Raw genomic sequence first — 22537 nt, forward strand, 5'->3', positions numbered from 1 at the left:
GCAACATTCCCTTTAGCCGGCAAACATTGAGATCAGTAGTTAAGGTTGCACGTAGCACTGCCAATTTTTTCAATTAGACCCATTATTGATTTGATGAAAAAGCAAATTAAACATACCATGGTGGTATGTAAATCGGTTAGAGAGAGCATAAGGTTCTGGTACAAAGCTTCAAAGGCATGAGCTGTATGGCTTTTATCAGCTGTAACTTGCAGGGGTTCCTGGCATTTGCTGCTATATGTGGGGTTCCCTGAGCGACACAGGCTGGCTGGCAGAACAGTCACCAGGAAAGGCTAGGGCTGAATTTTAAAACTTCGCAACAGTTTTGCAGAGGGGAAAAGACAGATGGAAATCTAACTTCAAGTGCATACAGAGAAAAAAAGAGGCACAGAAGCAGCATAAAATTGCTTTTGTAGGGGCCAGTGTTGTGGTGCAGCAAACTAAGCCACAGCTTGCAATGCCTACATCCTATATTGAGCACTGGTTCAAGTCCTGGCGACTCCACTTACAATCTAGATTCCTGATAATGCGCCTGGGCACAGCAGATGATGGCTCCACATTCACTGCCACACACATCGGAGACCTGAATGGAGTTCCTGACTCCTGGTTTCAGCCTGGATAGCCCCAGGATTTTGCAGCCATTGGGGAGTGAATGAGCAGATAGTAGCACACATGCTCTCTTTCTCTGTCTCTGTGTCTTTGTCACTCTGTTTCAAATGAATAAATAAATCAATCTTTAAAAACTTGTTTTCATAAAGTGATGTCTCATTTTTCCTGCTCATATGTATGGCCAGTAGAGAATACGCAACTGATGTACATGTGTGACATTTAAGAGGTTTGTTATGCTATCAACAAACTATCTTAGTACAACCTCAAGTAATGTGTATTCTCATTGTCTAAATTTGAAACATCATAGCCTTCTCTGTAACTAGAATCTTATTTTAAATTATAATAATCTCTGAAAATTTGAAAAAAAAATGTTCTTCATTTGTCAAATGAATGATGTTCTTTAGTTCCACTAACAAATGGGGCAGAAGTATTGAAAATGGACTTGCTTAACTTATACTATGGGTTTCATTTAAAAAAGGAAATTCACATTTAATTAAACCTTCTACTTGTTATCTCTCTGTAAATGCATCTTTGCTGGATTACTACATGTTGTGTACATTTAGCTAAGATAAGATGTCATCTTCCTCAAGAAAATTGATTCCAAAAATTAGAGTTTGCACCATGGCATAGCCATAGTGTACTGTACTACTCCATCAATGTCCTTAGAATATGATGGTATAATTGCCTTTTTGCTCCTCTTTATTTCTCAACAGACTCTAGGTTTTAAAATGCTGTGACCATATCTACTGTCATTAACTTTCTTTTAAAAAAAAAGATTTATTTATTTATTTGAAAGAGCTACAGAGAGAGAGACAGAGAGAGGTCTTCCATCCACTGGCTCACTCCCCAGATGGCTGCAACAGCCAGAGTCAAGCCAATCCGAAGCCAGGAGCCAGGAGCTTCTTCCGGCCCCCCACATGAGTGCAGGGGTCCAAGGACTTGGGCCATCTTCTACTGCTTTCCCCGGCCATTAGCAGAGAGCTGGATTGGAAGAGGAGCAGCTGGGACCAGAACCTGTGTCCACATGGGATACCAGCATCTCAGGCCAGGGCTTTAACTCACTGTCATTAACTTTTGTATCCTAACTGCCTAGTAGAGTGATTAGCCTAAAGGAGTCTGGGGACTGTGGCACGACAGGTTCAGCTGCCATTTGATATGCCCACATCTTGTATCAGAGGGCTAGGCCATTCTGATTCCCATCTAGCTCCCTGCTAAGGTGCCTGAGAAGCAGCAGATATAGCTCAACTCATTGAGTTCCTGTCACCCACATGGGAGAAGTGGATGGAGTTCATGCCTCCTGGCTTCAATCTAGCCCAGCCCTGACTGCTATGGCCATTTAAGGAGTAAACCAGCAGATGGAAGACCTTGCTCTCTCACTCTCTCACTCTCTCTAGCCCTTTCTCCCTGTGTATACGTGTGTGTATGTGTGTCACTGAGACTTTCAAATAAATTAAAAATAAATAAATCTAGCCAGTATAAATGTGTTCAAAACATTTCAAGTAAGTAATGCAGTAAAGATTTAATTTTGTCAAATTTAAATGAGAGTAGTTGTTAAGTAATATTCTAATAAATTTGCTTTTCTCCATGAAAATAGGGACCATGTAGGCCAAGGATTGGCATTGCCAAGTGCTAAGCTCTAAATGTTGCTATATAGAATATGACAAATCTGTCAAGACAAAATGGAATCACTCAATGACTATTTGAAGTGCCAAAATAAGTAGCAGGTGCACCAAGGTCATATAAAAATGTTTTTCACATTCTATTTAGCAACTTACACTGAAGAAGGCAAACAACTTTTGCAGAGAAGAGAAAAAGTAAAAGTGTTATCAGTAACAAGATGAGGCTAAAGTGAAAAAGAATAATCAGAGGGGGAGAGAGATGTTGCAATTTTTAAATATCATCAGATCAATGATTTAAGCGAGCTTTTTAAATATTAGAAGTCAGAAATTGAGAAACAGACAAGAGAAAAATACTGGGAAGGAAAAGTATGAATATTGATTACATTGTGATTATCAAATTGAGTCAAGAGAGATTGGGGAGGACCTTCCACTTGTGACAGGACAATTTCCGCAAGTAAATAAATAAATAAAAGGGCAAGTGTCACCGTTCATCAGCAGATATTGAGTTGCCAGGCAAGCATAATTAGGGAAAAGACATTCAGACCAGATAGTCCATCCAAACAATTACATTTCTTAGCCCTTGAATTATAGCAGCTTACATGCATCAAGATTTTATGATGTGCCAAAAATTAACAGTCCTTCTTTCCTGTACTGCATACATGTATGTTTTCAGAGGGTGGCTTATAACTAAAGAACACATTGCCCAAAGCAAGAAACTTGAAGAAATAAAGATTTTTCTCATTTTTGCCCCAAAGGAAAACAATTCCATCCACAAAGATGAAGATGGTACAAATCATCTGAAGAGAGCTTGATTGTTTTTATTTATTTTTATATTTGTGAGTTATTTTGGTTTTATGGGGAATATAGAAGATGAGGCTGGCACTGCCAGCAGTTTCTGATGGAGACAGCATATGTTTTCTGTCATGTTGGCATCTGACTTGCAACAGCCGTGCGGAAGTCAGTTCAAGTCCTTACATCAAAGTTTGCTTGCCATTGTGGGGATGTTGTTAGAAGTTGAAAAAAAGCAATGTCCATTTGAAGCTTGTCTGTGAACTTTGCATGAACCGCTAGGAATAATGTAGTGTGATGACAAGCCAGTTATACCTTCCACTAAATTTGCTGTCTGGAATGAACTGAAATAGTGTTTGGTTTGTGTAATTACGTCCATCTATCTTTATATTCCAGCGGCATATCGCAAATTGAAAATACTAAAAATTGACTGTTGGTTCTGATATTTAATGATTGCCAAAGACAAGACGATGATTTATTGGTTACTTACCGATGTGACACATTTGCATCTTATTAGACGGAGATTACTATTCCTTAAAATGCGGACGAGGCCTGATCATGTCTGATGGATTGATTTGATTTGCAAATGTAATCAAACTAATAAGAGGGAAAAAATGAGCAATAATGCCTTGTTTTTCAACTGGCAATCACTCCCCTGCCAACAAGGCTGATATCCCTGACTAAGCAGCCTTTACACAGTCTTCCTGTCGCCTCAAATAAACAAAGGGATGCTAAGAGCTTGATAAGAGGATAACAAGCCAAGCATGGATGCAATGTGGAGCCCACACCTCCGAACTGTGTTTTTGCAGCAGAGAACAAAAGTGAACTGCAGGAGACAGAACATGACCTTAACCATCTTGAGAAAAACTATAGCTGGAATCAGCTCTATATCCCGGTACTAAGGAACAGCAAATGAGGAGGCCGTTCTTAAAGTAAAAACACTGCCACCCTTCCGAATGCAGCAAAGTGATCTCTGGTCATAAGGGGACTCCTTTTCTTCAGAGGCAACTTAACCATTTAAACTCCAAATGGCCTCAGACCAACAACACACATACAGTTTGAAAACAGCATACAAATCCTTTCAAGCAAATGTTGGCCTTTCTTTACTCCACAGAATACCCCTGGTTTCCAGGACACAGGACAGCTCTGTAGAGGGCTAAGTGCTGAAATCCGGGCCAGGAGCAAGCACTGTCATCTGACTTAGCTCACTCTCCAAACAAGACTCTTGAGTTTGGGAGACATAAAAATGAAGTTATGATACACAATGAGCTGCAAAACAACATCCTTGAAAGAAAAACTCAAAATATATTTTGACAACATCTACAATAGAGATCACAGTAAAAAAAAAAAAAAAATGACTGAGACTGTCTTCCCCCGGAAAGCAGCTCCAGGGAAAGGTCTGTCGCAGTGTAGACCTCCGACATGTACACTGCTGTTGAGCTGGCTTCAAAAATATGCTTCAGGTGGTATTTCTGTTGGAGAATGGAATATTTCAAGGTATTTAAGAAAATGTCAAATTCAATTTATAAAACTTATCACCATATTCAGATATCTCAAATAGCATCCTACTTGATGTTTTCAAGGTAACTGCACTACCCATGCTCAGGCATATAAAACGTACTCAACCATCCCAATATAGTGTGATCAGACTCAAAGAATGAAAGCTTCTTTTCTAACTTTATAAAATTGCCTTGACAGTTTGAGTTAAAGTTTTATGGCAAAAACAGGTATGCTAAGCCCTTACTGAGTGTAATAGGTCAGATAACTGACCAAGCTAATTACAACTCATGGATTATTCACAAGCTAATTTTAACCAAAAGAGGTATCTTGATGTGCTAGAAACATCATTTTCAAAGACAGCAGCATCCTTACATGGTGTATTTGAAGATGCTTTATAAGTCAGATACATTTCTTTTTTTAAGATTTATTTATTTTATTTGAAAGAGTTACACAGAGAGAGAGCGAGAGGGAGAGAGAGGGGGAGAGGGAGAGGAAGAGAGGGAGAGAGGGAGAGAGAGAGAAATAGGTCTTCCATCCTCTGGTTCACTCCCCAGTTGGCTACAACAGCCAGAGCTGCACCCACCCGAAGCCAGGAGTCAGGAGCTTCCTCTGGGTCTTCTCACACCAGTGCAGAGGCCCAAGGACTTGGGTCATCTCCTGCTTTCCGAGGCCATAGCAGAGAGCTGGATTGGAAGTGGAGCAACTGGGACTTGGACTGGCACCCATATGGGATGCCAGCATTGCAGGTGGCGGCTTTACCCACTACGCCACAGCATCGGCCCCACTCAGGTTACATTTCATGAATTCATGTTATTTTATCCTTTCATTGTTTAGACTCCTTAGTTCCTCATCAAAGTCTTGGTTAACTTGGTTAACTTGTTGGCCATGTTTCCCAGCCTCAAATCTCAAGCCAGGACATCGCTCTACTATTTTCCCCTGTACAAGACAGAAGGGACTGAGCGTCATCCTTAGCATTGCAGGAGGAGACTTGGCTTTCTAGGTAGCACAGACCCTGGAGCAAACATATGTGCACAGGTTCAAGTCCTGGCTGCTCCACTTCTGATCCGGCTCCCTACAAATGCGCCTGGGAAAGCAGTGGAAGATGGCCCAGGCTCTTGGGCCCCTGCACCTGCATGGGCTTCCAGGAGGAAGCTCCTAGTTCCTGGTTCCTGCTTTCAGCCTGGACCAGCCCCAGTCATTGTGACCTTTTGAGGAGTGAGCCAGTGGATGGAAGATTTCTCTCTCTCCTTCTGTCTTTGTATCTGCCTTTCAAATATAAATAAATAAATAAAAAAAATCTTAAAAAAAGAAATATAATACATCATCCATATCAATATATCCATATGTATGCATGTAACATATAAAAACATACCATGGTATAATAATAGGATAAAGGCAAGACAAAAATTTGCTAATATATAAAACTACACATAAGGATATATACACTTTTCTGGAAAACCGCTAGTAAGAATGATAAATGTCAATAGTGCTGAGTTGAGTTTTTAGTCTTAACTTTGCCTCTGACTGGCTGTGACCTTGTGCAGGTTATTCAGCTCCACTGGTCCTAAGTACCCTTATCCACAAGAGAATGTGAAATAAAGGCATTTACCATTTGCACACTTAAAGTTACATGCCCATTAGACTGGGCACTGTGCCTCCATTTGCTCATCAAATTATCTCAGCAGTGTATAAAGTAAATATTATTATCCCCAACTTACACATAAGCAAACCGAGTTCCTGGTATGTAGCGGTACCAAGATTTCCACCAAGGACTCTTAACGCCACAGGCAGAAAACCCCACTACATCATAATGTTCCTCCTAAAAAATGCAAAGTTCTAGCCAATAATTGCTAAAGGTTCCTTCTGACTCTGTCATCCGAGTATTGATTTTTTGGGGAAGGGGACCTTGCTTTAATATTATCCTGTGTACAAGAGTATTGCAAAAAGTTCATGAGAAATCACATTAAAATGTAAGTTTATTTTGGTGCGAAATTTTTTTGAAGTCCATACACATGAGGGTCTTCAAAATGTTCATGAAATATGCGTATTATGAAAATGGAATGCATGGATTTCAAATTATTTGCACCAAAATATATTTTAATTCCATTTTTCCATGAACTTTTTGAAGTCCCCTCGCCCTTCAAATGATGTCACAAAGATTCCTCCAGGCATGTTTGTGAACAAACATGCATATTCTACAAGCTTCAGGAAAATCTACCATAAAACACAGTACTTCAAAATGACAGCAATTCACAGAAATACACCTGAAAAGCCAGCAGTAATTATTCTGTATTTTTCCATAAAAGGTCAATCAGAGATCCATTTCAGTGGAGACAATCTTTGGGTGTGCGTCTTCGTCTTCCAGGCATGACAAACTGTGCTGAATGTCACCGGTCACTGGCCCTCCACAACACAGACAAGTCACAAGAAGAGCAGCACATTTTGATCAGAAGTGCTGATCGTGGCAGGAGGAGTGCGTCCTTGCGAGAACCCCCACCTGCTCCTGCTCCTTCTCCATCTCCCTCCGCAGCCCAGGCCACCATGTGCCCAGCCGCAAACGTGCTGACTGGCAGAGGGGCTCCGTCTTTCAGGTAATTAATCCTTTCCTCATGTAGGTTAAGCAGGTGTGAAGCCTCCCTCAGACAGAGGAGGTAGCTGCTCTTTGGAGACACCCCTAGAATCAGAGTATCTAATTGGGCTCAGACGATTCCCGTGAAACTGATAGGCGGTGCTGCTGACCCGGATGTTCAGGTACCAACTTGTCTAATCTAATCCAGTTCAAGAAACTGGTCCTTTCCCCTTGTCGATTTATCATATTAACAGTCAGGACTTCACACCCATTCTGACAAAAGAAATACACTTTCCTTATTGGAACAGGCTTCTGTGAATAATGGATACTGGGAAAATTTGGGGATTAATAGAACTGAATATAACTATCAAAATTACCAAGAGGTGGAATCAAACCATTATATTTTTCTCTTAAACTAAATTGCAATGCACTAGTACTTTTAAATTCATATAATAATAATATTATTGAACTATACCATAAGAGACCTCAGCACACAAAAAAACCTTTCCTTTTATATACTGTGTACGTCATTTCTCACTTTTGCTAGAGGGAAAAAATAATCTGACAAAATAATACGAAAGAAAAGTTGTGAGCTAATACTTGAGAAAAACATAAAGAGTATTTTTTTCTTGGAAAAGATGAAATTTTCCTTCTTGAATATTTATAGATAAACAGATGTAGCTGTTATCTCTGGTTACATACAACAAACTGCTTAGAAAGTTTTGTCAGTTAAAATGATTTTGACAGGTTAAGTGGGCTTTTTTAATTGAATTCTTCTAATTGAGGTCATGTATGATGGTAGGAAATTGGTCTGAAGTGGGGAGGATGCTGCATGATTTGTATTTATATTAAATAACTTGACTATAAGTGCATGGCGCTATGGACTTATCTGGTTTGGTGTTATAATGATATTATCTCTGATTTGTAAAATGCCATTAACATTAAGACAGCTCAGGTCACTTTTGACATTAGCTTTCCTGTTGCACTTGTTGAAAATTAGGAGAATACCATGAAGATATAGTTAAAGGGTGCATAGTGCCTCAATCCACATGTAAATACTGACTGGTTAACAAGGAAAATTCCTACTGGACAGAGGTAAACGAAGAGCAAACTCCAGCTGTAGCTTCCACTTTCCTCTTCTCGCAATGCTCTGATAATCCCTCAACAGAGGTGATACACCAGCCTATTAGATCTCAATATCAAAAATTCTTCCCTGATAGTCCTCACACCTTTAATTCCTCCCAAGTGCCCACAGTGAGTACCGTTCAACTCCCTGTCCTCTTTGCTTCATCCACGCCAGCACATTTCTCTTTACACATCAAAACCACACTTTGTATCTTGAACCAGTGGTTACTTATTCACTGAACCTTGGTCTAACAAGGAAGCCGTCCCACTCGGTCACACGAAAGGGCACAGCCCAGGCAGACGTTCTTGGGGAGAAAAGAATATAGAAGAGCCACCTTAGCAAGCTTTTCCAGACTGAGGTTTGTGATCCCAAACTGTTTCAGATTCTCTCTGCGGTGATGGAAAGTCCCCATTTATTACACTGACACATAACACACATACAAACAACTACAAAACAATCACACCTTTACGTTACCCATTCCACTTTGTGTAAGGTAACTTAAACATGTCACTTCCAAAGTAAAATGAGGTTGCTTCTCAGCTTTCATAAACTAATTTTGATATGCTCATGCCTGGATTATAAAGCTATTTTATCTATAAAAATGTAATATATGATCCCAGCAATTCTGAGCTTATCCTTTTTCAAAAGGGATCACAGCAGTTAAAAACAAAAATTTTTTAAAGAAGTCACTTTTCTGTGTGTTTCAAAAGTCCTTTCAAATTACTCTGAATTCTATAGAAAACTGTTTCTCTGATGCTTGAAGTCTCCAGCTGCCATACAATTTATATCTCTTTCCTCACTCTCTGTTTTTCAGCCATTTTCCCTGAATGTCAAAGTCAATTTAGTGCATTTCACTTTGCTGAATAAATCAGAGGCGAAATCCTTGCTAAAAGTGAAAATTTGATTTGCTAAAAGGAGCTTAGGGCAACTATTAATCAATATATCCCGAGTGTCAAAGCCAAGGCCAGGATAGACATGCATTCATTTGGAGATTGGCTGAGGCAGATAAAGGGGGACGCATCGGGGAAAATGCAACCAGTCACGAAGAGGAGTGGGATTAGGGTTGAAGAGAGGGTCAGGAGAGAGCAAAGGGGAACACAGAACAGTCCGTTCAGTGTTCCGCACTCGTCTCCAAATTCTTTTCTAAGTGAAGAGGCTATTTTAATCAAAAAGTTAAGCATATATGAATTATACTAATTATGCCAGCTTTTATAGAACAATTTTCTCCCAAGATCCAAAAAGCTTTCTCTCTTTAATTCATTGGGTAGCCTTAAGAAGGATTTAAAAGTCAGAGGTAACAGCTCCATTAACAAAAATAAGAATCCCAGAATAGAAAGACGTGATCGGGGCCAAGTCCATAGGATGTCAATATTTGTACACTCCTCAGGTATGTTTCAGGCTATTTCTGGCTTCTGAAGCATCATGACATATAATTTATTCAATGATTGGACTCATCCTGTCATTTTATCATTCAAGATAGCTTAACAATTACCGTGTACTTGCCTGGAAATTAATGTATTTTAAGACATACTACATATAGAATTCCTAAACACTTAAGAATAGAATAGTTTCAAAAGTATTAGGTAATCTTTCTCTAAGTAAGTTGATACAAAAGCTCTGATCTTTATCTTTTAAAAATGCAGTTCTGATCAGGTCACTCTGTTAAAAATGTCAATAGCATCACACTGCGGTTAGTAGAAAAGTTGTTTTCCTATGCATGAAATTCAAGATTTTTCAGGACCGGGTCTTTGCCTGGGTCTCCAGCCTCATGCTGCACTTTCTTCCCATCATGTTCCTTCCATCCACCTTCCCAAGTGGTTCTAAGGAAGAACACATTGTAGCCCTCATCACTTGGTTATAGCTCTCAGCTCAACCTTCTGAGTCACCAACACACTGTGCAGGTCTGAAAAGCAGAATCTCTGCTATCTTTGGGTGTGGATCCTTGGCACATTGTACCAGACACAGAGCTGTTTAAATGCTTATGCAAGGAAGAAGAGAAAGAGGGAGGCAGGAACTGATTCAAAGTTAAATGGTAGAACCAATATTTTTATATGGTTGGAACCCTTTCACAACCAATCATTTCTGCTCCACTAACTTTTGACCAAATTCAGTACCTTCAGAACCCAGAGAATCTGAACAGTCGCTGAAGGGGGAGCATCCAATCTCCTCCAATCTCCACCATCAGCCATTTCAGGACTTTTCCAACTATTCACATGAGTGATAGACTTGTTTCACTAAAATTTGTAATCAAGGATGTCTAGGGTACCTTATCCATCAAATATCTTGATTTTTGCTTATTTAAATATGTGACATACCATTCCTTTCATATTCACTCTCCTCTTCTTTAACCATTTTATTTTATAACCATATAAAAATTTTAAAGACAGTATAAATATATTACACTAGCCTAAACTTGTTAAAAAAAATGCAGGTAGACAATTTGGGACATATAACAGAGAACACAGGGAAATGAATGAGGTGTAGAAGAACCATGTAAGGAAGGTATGGGGTAAAACACCCATGAACGTTAGAGATTTGATGGGTCTCAGTAACATTAGCAACAGTAGGCTAAGTTGTTGAAATTCAAGTTTGCTTTTCTATAAAGTGGAGATCATAGGAAGGAAATCTATCTAAATTATGGACATCAGGTAAAAGTTTGTGGATGTTTCTTGTAGGGGACAGTGTTTTGGCATAGCAGGTAAAGCTGCCACCTGTGACTCCAGCATCCCATAAGGCCACTGGTTCATGTCCTAGCTCCTCCAATTCCTCCCCAGCTCCCTGCTAATGGCCTGGAAAAAGCAGCAGAAGATGGCTCAAATGTTTGGGCCCCTGCCACCCATGTGGGAGACCTCAATAAAACTCCTGGCTCCTGGTTTTGGCCTGGTCCAGCCCCAGCCATTTCAGCCACCCAGGGAGTGAACCAGCAGATGAAAGATTTCTTTCTCCCTTTCTCTCTGTAACTCTGACTTCCAAATAAATAAATAAACTTTTTAAAAAGCATTTTGTAAGGGGCCAGCATTGTGGCACACTGGGTTAAGCTACCACCTGCATATTGGCACTGGTTCAAGTTCCTGAAGCTCCACTTCTGATCCAGCTGCCTGCTAATGGTCAAGTAAAAGCAGCAGAATGTGGCTTAAGTGATTGGCCACTTACACCCATGTGAGAGACCTGGAAGAAAGTCCTGGTCCCTGGTTGCAGCCTGGCCCAGCCTTGTAAGTTGTGGCCATCTTGGGAGTAAACCAGTGGATGGAAAATCTCTGTCTCTCTCCCACCCCTCTCTCTTTCTGTAACTCTTTCAAACAAAAAATATTTTTTTTAAAAAAAGTGCTTTGTAAGCACTTGTTTTGTGTTTTGTAAGCACTTAGTAAGTGCTTTGTAAAGATTAGATATTATTTATGTTTATACTTAGATATTATTATATACTTAAAGATATTATACTTAAAGATATTATTTATTTTTATACTTAAACCCATAAAAACAGAATGAAACTGAATAATTCAAGTCTGGAACTAACAAAGCTGTAAAACAAGGAGATTATCACACAGTTGTGCATCTTTGCACGACTATGTGTTTACGAAGACATACATACATGGTTCAAGGTAAGTACCACATCATGTACAACTTCTAAATTTCTCATGGTACTGATCATAGGGTTAGGTACATAGCAAACACTGAAATTTTTAAATGTAATCGAATGATGGTTATAAAACTCTGGTTCCATTTTGATCAGCAGTGTACAGTGGCATGAATGGAAGGATGGTAAATATATTTTGAGGTTGCCTAGTAATGAACAGAAGTAACACCTAGTAAGGGGCAGAGGTCATGTGATGCAGTAATGATGACAGAGCCATGCATCAGGTCACAAACAGCGGCTCTGCATGGAGAGAGTTCTCCATGAGCCTCTTGAACACCTTTGGGTTGTCTTTTTTTTTTTTTTTGACAGGCAGAGTGGACAGTGGGAGAGAGAGAGAGAGAGACAGAGAGAAAGGTCTTTCTTTGTCCGTTGGTTCACCCCACAATGGCCGGTGCACTGATCCGGTGCGCTGATCCGTAGTCAGGAGCCAAGTGCTTCTCCTGGTCTCCCATGCGGGTGCAGTTGCCCAAGCACTTGGGCCATCCTCCACTGCACTCCCGGGCCACAGCAGAGAGCTGGACTGGAAGACGAGCAACTGGGACAGAATCCAGCACCCCAACCGGGACTAGAACCCAGTTGCCAGCGCCGCAAGGCAGAGGATTAGCCTATTAAGCCGTGGCGCAGGCCTGAGTTGTCTTTTGAGCTGGGTGTCTGCCTTGAAAACTATACCACTTTGTAGGTCTACCTTTTCATTTCCAACAAGGGTAGCTGCAGGGAATAAAGGAGTCCTTTGGTGACACTTTGGAGTATTTTTTTACGACATATTTCTCAACTTGCTGTTCCTGTTTCTGTGTCACACTTGTGACTTCAGAAGCTGGTTGTCTTCCTGCTATTTTAAGTTTGGTCAGGAAGAATGGGCTAGATTACTTAGACTCTCAATCTTGCAACCCAGGACAGAATAATGACAATATCCATACAGCAATCCTCTTGACTGAAATAGCTTTAAGCTCTCTCTATTAAAACTGATGTTTGTTCTGAATGTCTTAAAATGACTTCTACGAATATTAACTTTGTGGGTCACTTGGTTTTAATTGCAATAAAATGACAATCCCTATGTAGTAGCTTGGAAATAAAAATTAATACTGAAATGCTTTACAATTTTTAAAGTTCAGAAAGTTTGTGGTTTTAAATATTTTTATTTGTTGTTTGCTTATTTTGAGAGGCAGAGAGACACAGAGAGACAGAGCTAAAATCTGCTGGTTCACTGCCCACATGCCTACAATTACCAGGGCTGAGCCAGGCCAAAGGCAGCACCCATGAACTCAATCTAGAGTTCAGATTCAGATTCAAGAAAGTACCAGGTGCTACTAACATAAAGCACAAGTCCCTCTTGGTCAGTCACGCCCTCCCTCTTGCACATCAAACCACAGTTACACACACAAACACATGAAACCATCTCTTGCTTTACTATTAGAGAAATAATCTTCTAGAAATTTTTTCTGCCACATTGTGCTTTTGCAAACATCCCAATCACTTAATGGTCCTATTAGTTTAAGATGGGTATTTTATGCCTGGACATTGGTGTAGCACTGAAGATGCTCATTGGTATGCCCACATCCTATTTCAGAGTACTCAGGTTCAAATCTTGGCGCCACTTCTGACTAGTTTCCTATTAATATCACCCTGGGAGGCAGTGGATAATAGCTCAAGAACATGGCTCCCTGACACACATGTAGGAGATCTGGACTGAATTTCAGGCTCCTAGTTTCGGTCTGGGCCAGATGTTGGAGTGACTTGGGGAGTTAACTAGTTCATGGAAGATATCTCTTTCTCTCTCTCTCTCCCTTTCAAATAACAATTTTTACAAAATTAAAAGATAGGTATTTTGGGTCTGGTGCTGTGGTGTAGCATGTAAAGCTTGCTGCCTGTGATGTCAGCATCCCAAATGGGTGCTGGTTTGAGACCCAGCTGCTCCACTTCTGATGTAGCTCCCTGCTGATGCAGCTGGGAAAGCAGTGGAAGATGGCCCAAGTCCTTGGGCCCCTGCACCCATGTAGGAGACCCTGGATGCCAACTTTGAGCTGGCCCAGCCCTGGCCCAGTTCCTGGCTCCAGACTATGACCTGGTCCAGTCCTGACCATTGCAGCCTATTTTGGGAGTAAACTGGCAGATGAAAGACCTTTCTCTCTCTCTGCCTCTGCCTCTTCTTCTCTGTAACTCTTTCAAATAAATAAATCTTTTAAAAAATGCATATTTTATCCTTTGATAGGTATTTTAAAATTAAACCTCCATAACTTAGGTTGGAGGCTAACACAATATTAATAATCCATCTGTTAGAACAATCACTATATCTTTAAGCAGTATCTTTGGCAGCACATATTCAAACATTCTTGAGTATTCTTTTACAAAATTTAGATCCTAATGAAGAAAGAGTTAAACTGATATCCTTTACAGATTCTTGTCATTGCAGAAAGTGTTAAATACCTTTGGTGACAAAAGTATACAAAGCCATGTCAACAAATACCTTTTGATGCAGTCTCCTAACAATATTTTAACAACAAAAAATGTTTCAGAGCAAATGGAAAACACTGGTTTCTAGAGTTCAGATGTCGGTTTCTCACATAAATAAAAAGTACTTAAGGATGGTTTCTCATATCACCTTCTGTAGTGTAGTTTCCTTAGAACTCAGTATCTCCTGCCCTCACTCAATATGAAGAGAAATTATAGGTTCTTTTTTGGTTTGTTGTTTGATATTATTACATTAGACATTTTGATTTTAAAAACAGGACCAAGAGGCTCCCAAAATTGAGCCAACTCTTTTTTTAATAGGTGATTGTTTCATTTACAGTGTTAAAAATAAACAAGCCAACCTGAAAATCTGTCGAATTGAAAAAGGAAAACATTTTTTAAAATACGTCTACTCACTTAATTATTCAAATACCTTTGTGTTCTTTTAAAGTAAGCTGTCTGGCAAGATCCATAAATATGTTTAAGCCACTTATATAGGTCAGCTAATATAGGTTATGCTTTTTTAAGCACCATCTGACTAAGCATATTCTACATTTTGCTAACAAAGTTGCAGTACATAATAATATTTTAATCAACTCCCAGGAACAATAATAGATCTGACTGCTGGGCTGATAATCGTCTTATCACACCGTGTGAAACCTAGCTCTAATATTTGACGGAGCCTCCATTACTTGGCAGCCCATTCTAAAAAAGGCCAACAATGTAGAGAGAATGAAGTGGAGTGTGCAGTACCTCCGTATCTACATAAAAGAGATTAGAGGCGACAGCGTTCCATTTTACAGCTCAATCATATTGTGTTAGCATGCGCTTATCCGAGCGCGGACGAAATTGAAAGAGAAATAAAAAAGAGTCAGGCAGATAGGAACCAGAAAAGCGAGGCATGAGCAATTTCCAAGGATATAAAAGGATGCTAATGGCGGGGCCCTGTCATTCTTAAAAAGGGCTATTAGGGCACCATCATCTGTTCTTGTGCCCTTATGCTCCTCCAACTAAAGTCAAGCATTTTCTAAAGCCCCTGTGATCTTTTTTCTTCCACAGATAAAGTGTGGTCATGTTTCATAACAACACACTTTCCCATTTATATGATTTATTAATGTAAGTCAACTAATTCTATTTACTGATAAAAAAAACCCACTCCATATGTATTTTTCTTCAATATTTTCTTTTCTTGAATTCTTCACTTTTTTATGTGGCAAAAGCAAGGGGACAAAAGTACACTCACAGCAGTGCAGAAAGGCAACTGATCTTATCTCCTGTGTGTGTGTGTGTGTGGTGATTACACAAACTGAGAACAGCAAAAAAGAGAACCAAGACCTGGATGTTAGTGCCTTTTTTAAAAGGTTTAATTTTTAATGTAAGTTTTACAAAAACAAACAATTTTGAAGTTAAGACTAAGACAGGAGAGATTTCGATCTTGATTCGGCTTTAGTTCCAGCCCTGGCCCCAGTGACGGGGTTGGTTTATGTATTAAGAGCACAATTTTACTTTTACCAAGGCAGAAATGTGACTTTGACTGTGATGTTCTCGTTCTTAACCTCCCTCGCCCGTACTCCACATAGCTCAGTGCCCCTGAATGCAGGATAAGTAGATTTGCTGCTATCAGGACACCCTCTGCTCCTTCAATACTCTGTATGGGGAGACAGTATTCTTGAGCACTGGGTTAAGCCACTGTTTGTGATGTTCGCAACTCCTATCAGAATTCTGGTTTGACTCCCCACTGTTGCTTCCCACCCAGAAAATGCACCTGGGAAGGCAGCAGATAATGTTCCAAGTACCTGAGCCCCTATCTCCCATGTGGGAGACCAGGATGAAGCTCCTGGCTCTGGTAGCAGCCTGGCCCAGCCCTGGCTGTTCCTACCATTTAGGGAGAGAACCAGTAGATGGAAGTGCTTGCTTGCTCTCTTTCTCCTACTCCCTCTCTGTCACTCTGCCTTTCAAATAAGTAAATAAATCTAAAAAAAAAAAAATACACTGTATGGCATCCATATTGTTAAAAACTTTTTTTTTTTAACAATTCCAGTCAGTTCTCATTTTGTTAATTGCATTCTCAAAAGTCAGGATACTCTGTGTAATCATTAAAAACCCTGTGGGTATCAGGAATATCAGAGCCATGAATCATCACTCCACAGCGACTCCCTCTGACATTTGCTACAGAGAGGGAACAACATCAGAGCCACGCACTCATGCAGCCACCGTCTCCATGGCTGGACCTGGTGTGACTCATAGCTATTGAAGTCACCACCTTCACAGGAGCCACTGGAGCCCTGTACCATGACAAGGGCCTACGTAAGCTTGCATGGCTGCTTAGATGCACAATCAGGCCTACAAAGTCATCTTGGACTTTTTCTTCTCAGAAGGACCAAAAGGAGCTATTGAACGTATTGGTCTTTATTATGGCAGCTCTGTAGGACATCACAATACTGGCTTACCAGCCCCAGGCTGGATAATGGCTCTCCTCTGGGCAGCAGAGGCAGAGAGGACCAGCTGGCGTAACGTTTCCCCACCTAGTACACATGGAAATAGGTGAAGATATTTCTGTTTGTCCCAACTCCAGGGCACTACCACTTCTAGTGGGCAGAGGCCAACAATGCTGAAGATGCTGCTCAACCTCCTATGATTAACATGACAGTCCTTCACCACAGAAAGACATTTCCTCCCAAAGATCAATAATGCCGAGGCTGAAAAAGCCTGGGTTACAATAATATTTTATATGTGTGTGTGTGTCTATGTGATACATGCAAAAGCAGGGGCTCCACAATGTTCATGGGTAATGCATATTAGGAAAAAACCATGTGTGGACTTCAAGATGTCTTTGCACCAATGCAACTTATCTTTTAATTCCATTTCTCCATGAACTTTTTGAATTCTCACATGTTAATATAAATATATATATATATATATGTATGATTATCTAGAAGTGTCACAGGACACTTCAACCAAGGTTACTTTTGTTTCTTTCTGTTGTAAAACCTTCCAATAGCACTTTATTTCCACAGGAGTTTTCATTTATCACTAAAGCAAATTCTGGATATTTCCACTGTCACAGTTCCTACCATCTTAACATGTCTTAATAAATCCTTTTTCTTTTTGTAAACATCCTACAGATGGGGTTATAATCCAGATGCAACATCAATGAGCCACCCGATCACATCCTCAGCCTTCTTTAGACACAGTAACCTTAACCTTTGTGGAGGCACTGTCTAAAGAATACACTCAAGCTCACCTATTTAACTAGTTTTGACTTAATTTGGGGTGCTTTATTAGCAAACAGTGTAAGACAAAGTAGCTGGTATAATACAGAGTGATGTTTAAATTAGTTTACAATTTGCTTGGCCTCATCGAGGACTGCACTGAACAAAGCCATTCAGAAATGTCAGCTGTGTTCCTAACCACTGTAACAAATTGTCGCCTCAACGCTGCACACCTAATGACTTCAAATTAGCTTCACTGCGCTATCGCCTGACAGTTCGTTACGACTGTTAGCAACATAGCTGGCGTATCATGACCAATAAATTGGTTTCAGTGTGGGCTGGGAAAGGGACTTCCATCAATTTGATTAAAGAAATTACTGTAGCATTCAAAGCATAAAGACAAACTAGTTTAAGGAGACAGAAATAAGTTAACTGTACCAGAAAAACATCGCTCATCATTCAAAAACTTGCTTCTAAATTAGTTGAAGATCCAAGTCCAAAAAACAAAAATTAATTCAAAAGGAATACTAAAATTCTCAAAACTTGTAATCACGCATATAGGATGGATCAAGAAAGAAAACTAATAAAATATTTTAAAACATTCACTTTAAATTATCATATGATAAAATTTACCATGTCAACTTAACATTTATTCTCATAATTTATATATAAATGCATGGTAAACATCTAATTGTAAACTAATGCTGAACTGATGACTATGAATAGCAATTCAATCCAAATAGGCACCATAAACAACAAAATGAGTGATTCTCAAAGTAAGAGAGGTACATTAGAGTACTACTGATGAAAACGCTTTTTAAAATTAAGAGTAAGTCAGAAGTATTTCCTTAGGAAAAATTTAAAAAATAGTCTGAATTTAAAAAGAATAAAGAACTTTAAAAGATGTGTTCCCTGTTTCTTAAATTGGCAATAGCAACTTCAAATATGAGAAAATAATTAACAGGAGCTCCAGGTAGTATAAAAATGGAGAGCCTAATGATTCTCTTAGGATCAGCAAAGCTCTGAGTTAAGCATAACAACAACAAATGTGAGGGCTTTAAAAAAAAAAAAAAAAAAAAACAAGAAAAATTTGAATTGGCTCAAATCTACATATATAGCCTAGGAAATTAATTACAATCTTTGCTTTTTGTTTTCAGAAAATGTACCTGGAATATGCTTCGCCCATCCTATGATAACCACCAACTCTCGGTCGGCCAAGTCACACAGTGTAGTGAGGGCTTTGATGTCACTGTCGGGGACGGTCGGGTCAGGCATGGCATAGATCTTCTCCGGTTCAGCCACCAACAAATGTGAGACAATCTTGTTATCTGCAGGATCAGACCAGAGGACTACAAGATCACTGGTAGCATCATCCCTCCTTATAATCCCAAAGTACTTCGTATTCCGAAAAAATAATTCAGATAGCCTACAATGAAGCTAAGGTATTTAAGCAGTGTTGAAAATAACACAAAGCCAGGAATGAAGCACTGGAATGCATTCTTTTATTCTTTGTTCTACTTGCTTTTGCCAGAATGCAGCATCAGTCCTGTAGTGAAAATTTTATAGCAAATGGATAAAAGAAGTTACATGCTCTCTCCATTTCCTCTTTGATTCTTAAAGTGGGATTTGGAGAAGCAGATTAAGTAGTATACAAGAGCTTTAACATAAAAACCCACGGTGAACCATTGAAATATAGACCATTATGCGGGAGGCCAATAACTAACGCTCACAGTCATAATGCACATGAAAGTCATTAATTGTCTTAATTCCTTTAAAGAAGAGCAAAGGTCAGAGCCCTTCTGCCTGGGTGAATTACTGACTGTATAACTCCACATCCGTGGGAGGCATTCAATAGGAATTTCTCTCCTTTCCTGCTCCCCACATCCTTAGCCAATCTTCCAAACATAGCCAATATCAGTTTCCATAAAAACACTCCTACCTAAAGGTTACACTGCTTTCTCTTCTGAGTGTCTAATTCTTTAATCCTGTGTTTTCATCTGTTGCCCTTAGTTCATTCTCTGGTTCAGATTTATCTGTCTGAAATTTGTGATATATGCTTTAAAAATGCTTCATAAAATCAACACTAGAGACAAATGGAAAGCATCACACCCAGTACGTTTCGCTGCTCAGGGGCATGTGAGAGTTTATGGATGGGGTGTAAGCCATGCTCTCGGAATGATTGCTCTTGTAGGCCCTGTTTTCAATTTCTCCATGTAGCTTCAGAGTTGACACTTTCTTCCAAGTGAGGAGATGCAGGTGGGTCAGAATAAACTTTCATATTGAAACGCTCTATGCACTATTACTCCAGAAAACCAGGGAATCAAATGGAATCCTCGTGGACAAAGCAAGATTTCCACTATTTACAAGGTCATTTGCCTTTCACTGTAAGTTTTTAACTTTTTTAACCCAAAGGAACTTCACAAAACTTACTTACAATTATATACAGCATTCTTTCAGTCTCCTTTCATGAAATAACAAGATTTAGGGACATTTTTTTCTGACATGATTTAAAAAAATTTTCTTTACATGGTTACCTTATGAATTATATTTATTGCAAATAGTCAACAGACATCACTGGCGGTGACATGCAGTCATCAAACTGAATATGCATATTTTGGAGGAAATATTCCAAAATACCGTATTTTCTACTAGCAATTAAAAATAGAGTTTCTTTTTTAATTTGCAGGATCTGCAAAGAATGACATTTGTTTCTTACATATGCTAAGAATATAACACCTTATATTTTTATTTAAACTAGAAAAGTTCAAATCTCATTGCTCTGACAATGCAACAAAACCTGTCAGCAATCACTAGATTCCCAGGCACAAAAAATGAAATCATGACTCCAGTGTTTTTGTCTTAAAGAGAAAAAGGCAATCTGTTTCACTCAAGTCAATGGCTACTTGACTTGAGAGGTCAGAGGAATCTGGTTGAAGCTTAGAAATTCCCATCATTCAGGAAATGGAACAGCCAGCGGCACTGTTTCTAAGTAAATCTTATTTAATGTTTCCCTAATTAGAATCAATAGAACCCAATTTTCATTCCTGGGCCTTTGCAGTTCACAATCAGGCAGGGTGCAGGCAGCTCCCCTGCCACTTCCCCCGCAAAGCCCACGTACAGTCTCTTGACACTTATCTGACAGGATCTGAAAATTAAGTTTTATAAATGTTTGTTACAAAAACACACTAATTGGATGGACTAAGGAAAATTAACACAGAGGCCCTTAGATAATGAGTAATGATTTATTAGGAGTCCTCTTTATCTCAGACAAATGGAGCTCACTGAAATTGCTGTAATCTTCTTAAAGATACTTGACAAGCCACTTCCCGATGTCTCAGGTTTACACAGAAAACTATAGATGCCCTTCTATCAAGTTGACTTACACATGGGCGGGTGCTCATTTTTCTTTCAGTAGAAGAAATTATCAGTGGCTTCAGTCAATGTTCACATAAAATAAATGAGAAATGGGAAGTCTGCATATTATTGAATCCAGGAACACTAAACCGCTAATGAAATTAAGCATTAGTGTTTATTGCATTTTATTGTATTATCAGAAAGTTTTTTTTATTATAATGTGCAAAATCTGCTTAATGCAGTCCTAGATTGTATTTGCAGAATGCCAAACCGCTTATGCAGGCTGAAGCGAAGATGCCAGATTGGACAATTGAAGGTATAATCAACATAATGTTTTTTGGAAAGGCAAAAGGAAACTATGCCATATGTTCACTTAAGCTTTAATTTTATGTAAAACTGGTTGTTTTTCCTTTGACATAGTTAAAATGTCCTTTCATTTACAGTTCAGGATCTGTTTGATTTATTTACCAGATTCCCATATGTTCACATGGGTGATGCACAGCAGTGACCTCTCCTGGAGAATCTGAATTAGAAATGGACACTTCTGGTCCCTTGAAAGCAGATCCCAGACCACTCATGACTATTCCAGAACTGCTGTAGACGCAGCCTCCTCTGGTGAGGGCTGGTTGTGTCTGCTTTGATAAAGACAGCTAAATGGGAGAACTCTTTCCACAAAGGCACTTCTCACCACCTAGTATGATCTCTCTGCATAAATACCCCAAAATGTGAGCTCTGTTGCACTGCTGCTATTAACAGATTTTTCTGAAAATGGGACACAGTGATTGCCTCAATCTATATTCCACCTCTTCTGAGTTAATGACAAAGAGAATGGGACTTGCATTTTAGCAATGTACCAGTCATCCTTTCAAATTGCAACCTGGCCTCATAAAACCGGGGCTCTTTAAAAACAATTCATAATGCCTATAAGAGCATCTGAGACAGAACCACCAACCTATGCTTGTTATTAAGAGGGCCCATTCTTGTTTTACTATATTATGAGCCAGTGTGTTAACCTTCTATAGCTCCAAATTAATGAGGCTCCTAATGTATTTTCATTGGGAGGTTGAGCAGTCAAACTCATTTAGTTAGTGAAAACTACAAAAATCACCTTCTTGTGAAATCTAAAACAGCTCCAATGAACTAATGATCACAGTATGATCCATTTTATGTACCTCTGCAAATAAAGATAACCTGTAAATGTAAAATTCACACTATATAAGCTATGCATTAATATTCTTATGCTTCCACAAAATGACTAGATGAAAAAAGGCAGAAGAAAATCATAAACATTTTTCAAGGAAAAAAAAGAGAGAGACAATGAGCTGAGTTGCTGATGCTCCTCACAGGAAATCCTTGGGAATAGAGCCACTGTCCTCCTTCAATGAGAAGTCTCCTGGGAGTCACTCGGGATGGGCACACCAACACAGATACACGTACAGGCAATGGGGAGGGTTATGTGTTCTGAGAAGCCAGACACATCAGCTGTACTTACATGGCTTTTTGGCTGGCTGAACCAGCTGAGGGTTCAGGTAGGGGCTGTTCTCCGCATCTATTCTGCGCTTGTACTTCTGCCGACCTCCACGTACTCTGTCAAGACGCACCCCTGTGGGCAAGACAGGCACCGACTTAGTGTTCAGGCAGTGGTCTTTGAGATCAATCAAATACACAGATGAATGGTAT

The 22537-nt window shown here is 39.5% G+C and overlaps 1 protein-coding gene across 3 annotated transcripts in view; it reads right to left on the reverse strand.

The window, feature by feature from the left end:
• The window catches only part of ESRRG (estrogen related receptor gamma), a 237842-nt gene that overhangs the window by 48831 nt on the left and 166474 nt on the right, over positions 1-22537 (reverse strand). For 2 of the 3 annotated variants that reach the window (XM_062211325.1, XM_062211326.1), the window contains 2 exons: positions 22350-22460; positions 18670-18831 (listed from right to left, as the gene is read on the reverse strand). In XM_062211325.1, coding sequence (XP_062067309.1) covers positions 18670-18831; positions 22350-22460 — 273 coding nt within the window. Of the gene's footprint in view, positions 1-18669; positions 18853-22349; positions 22461-22537 lie in introns of all 3 variants that reach the window. The other variant, XM_062211327.1, reaches the window with a different exon arrangement.

Source organism: Lepus europaeus, chromosome 14, assembly GCF_033115175.1.
Source record: "Lepus europaeus isolate LE1 chromosome 14, mLepTim1.pri, whole genome shotgun sequence".
NCBI lineage: Eukaryota > Metazoa > Chordata > Mammalia > Lagomorpha > Leporidae > Lepus > Lepus europaeus.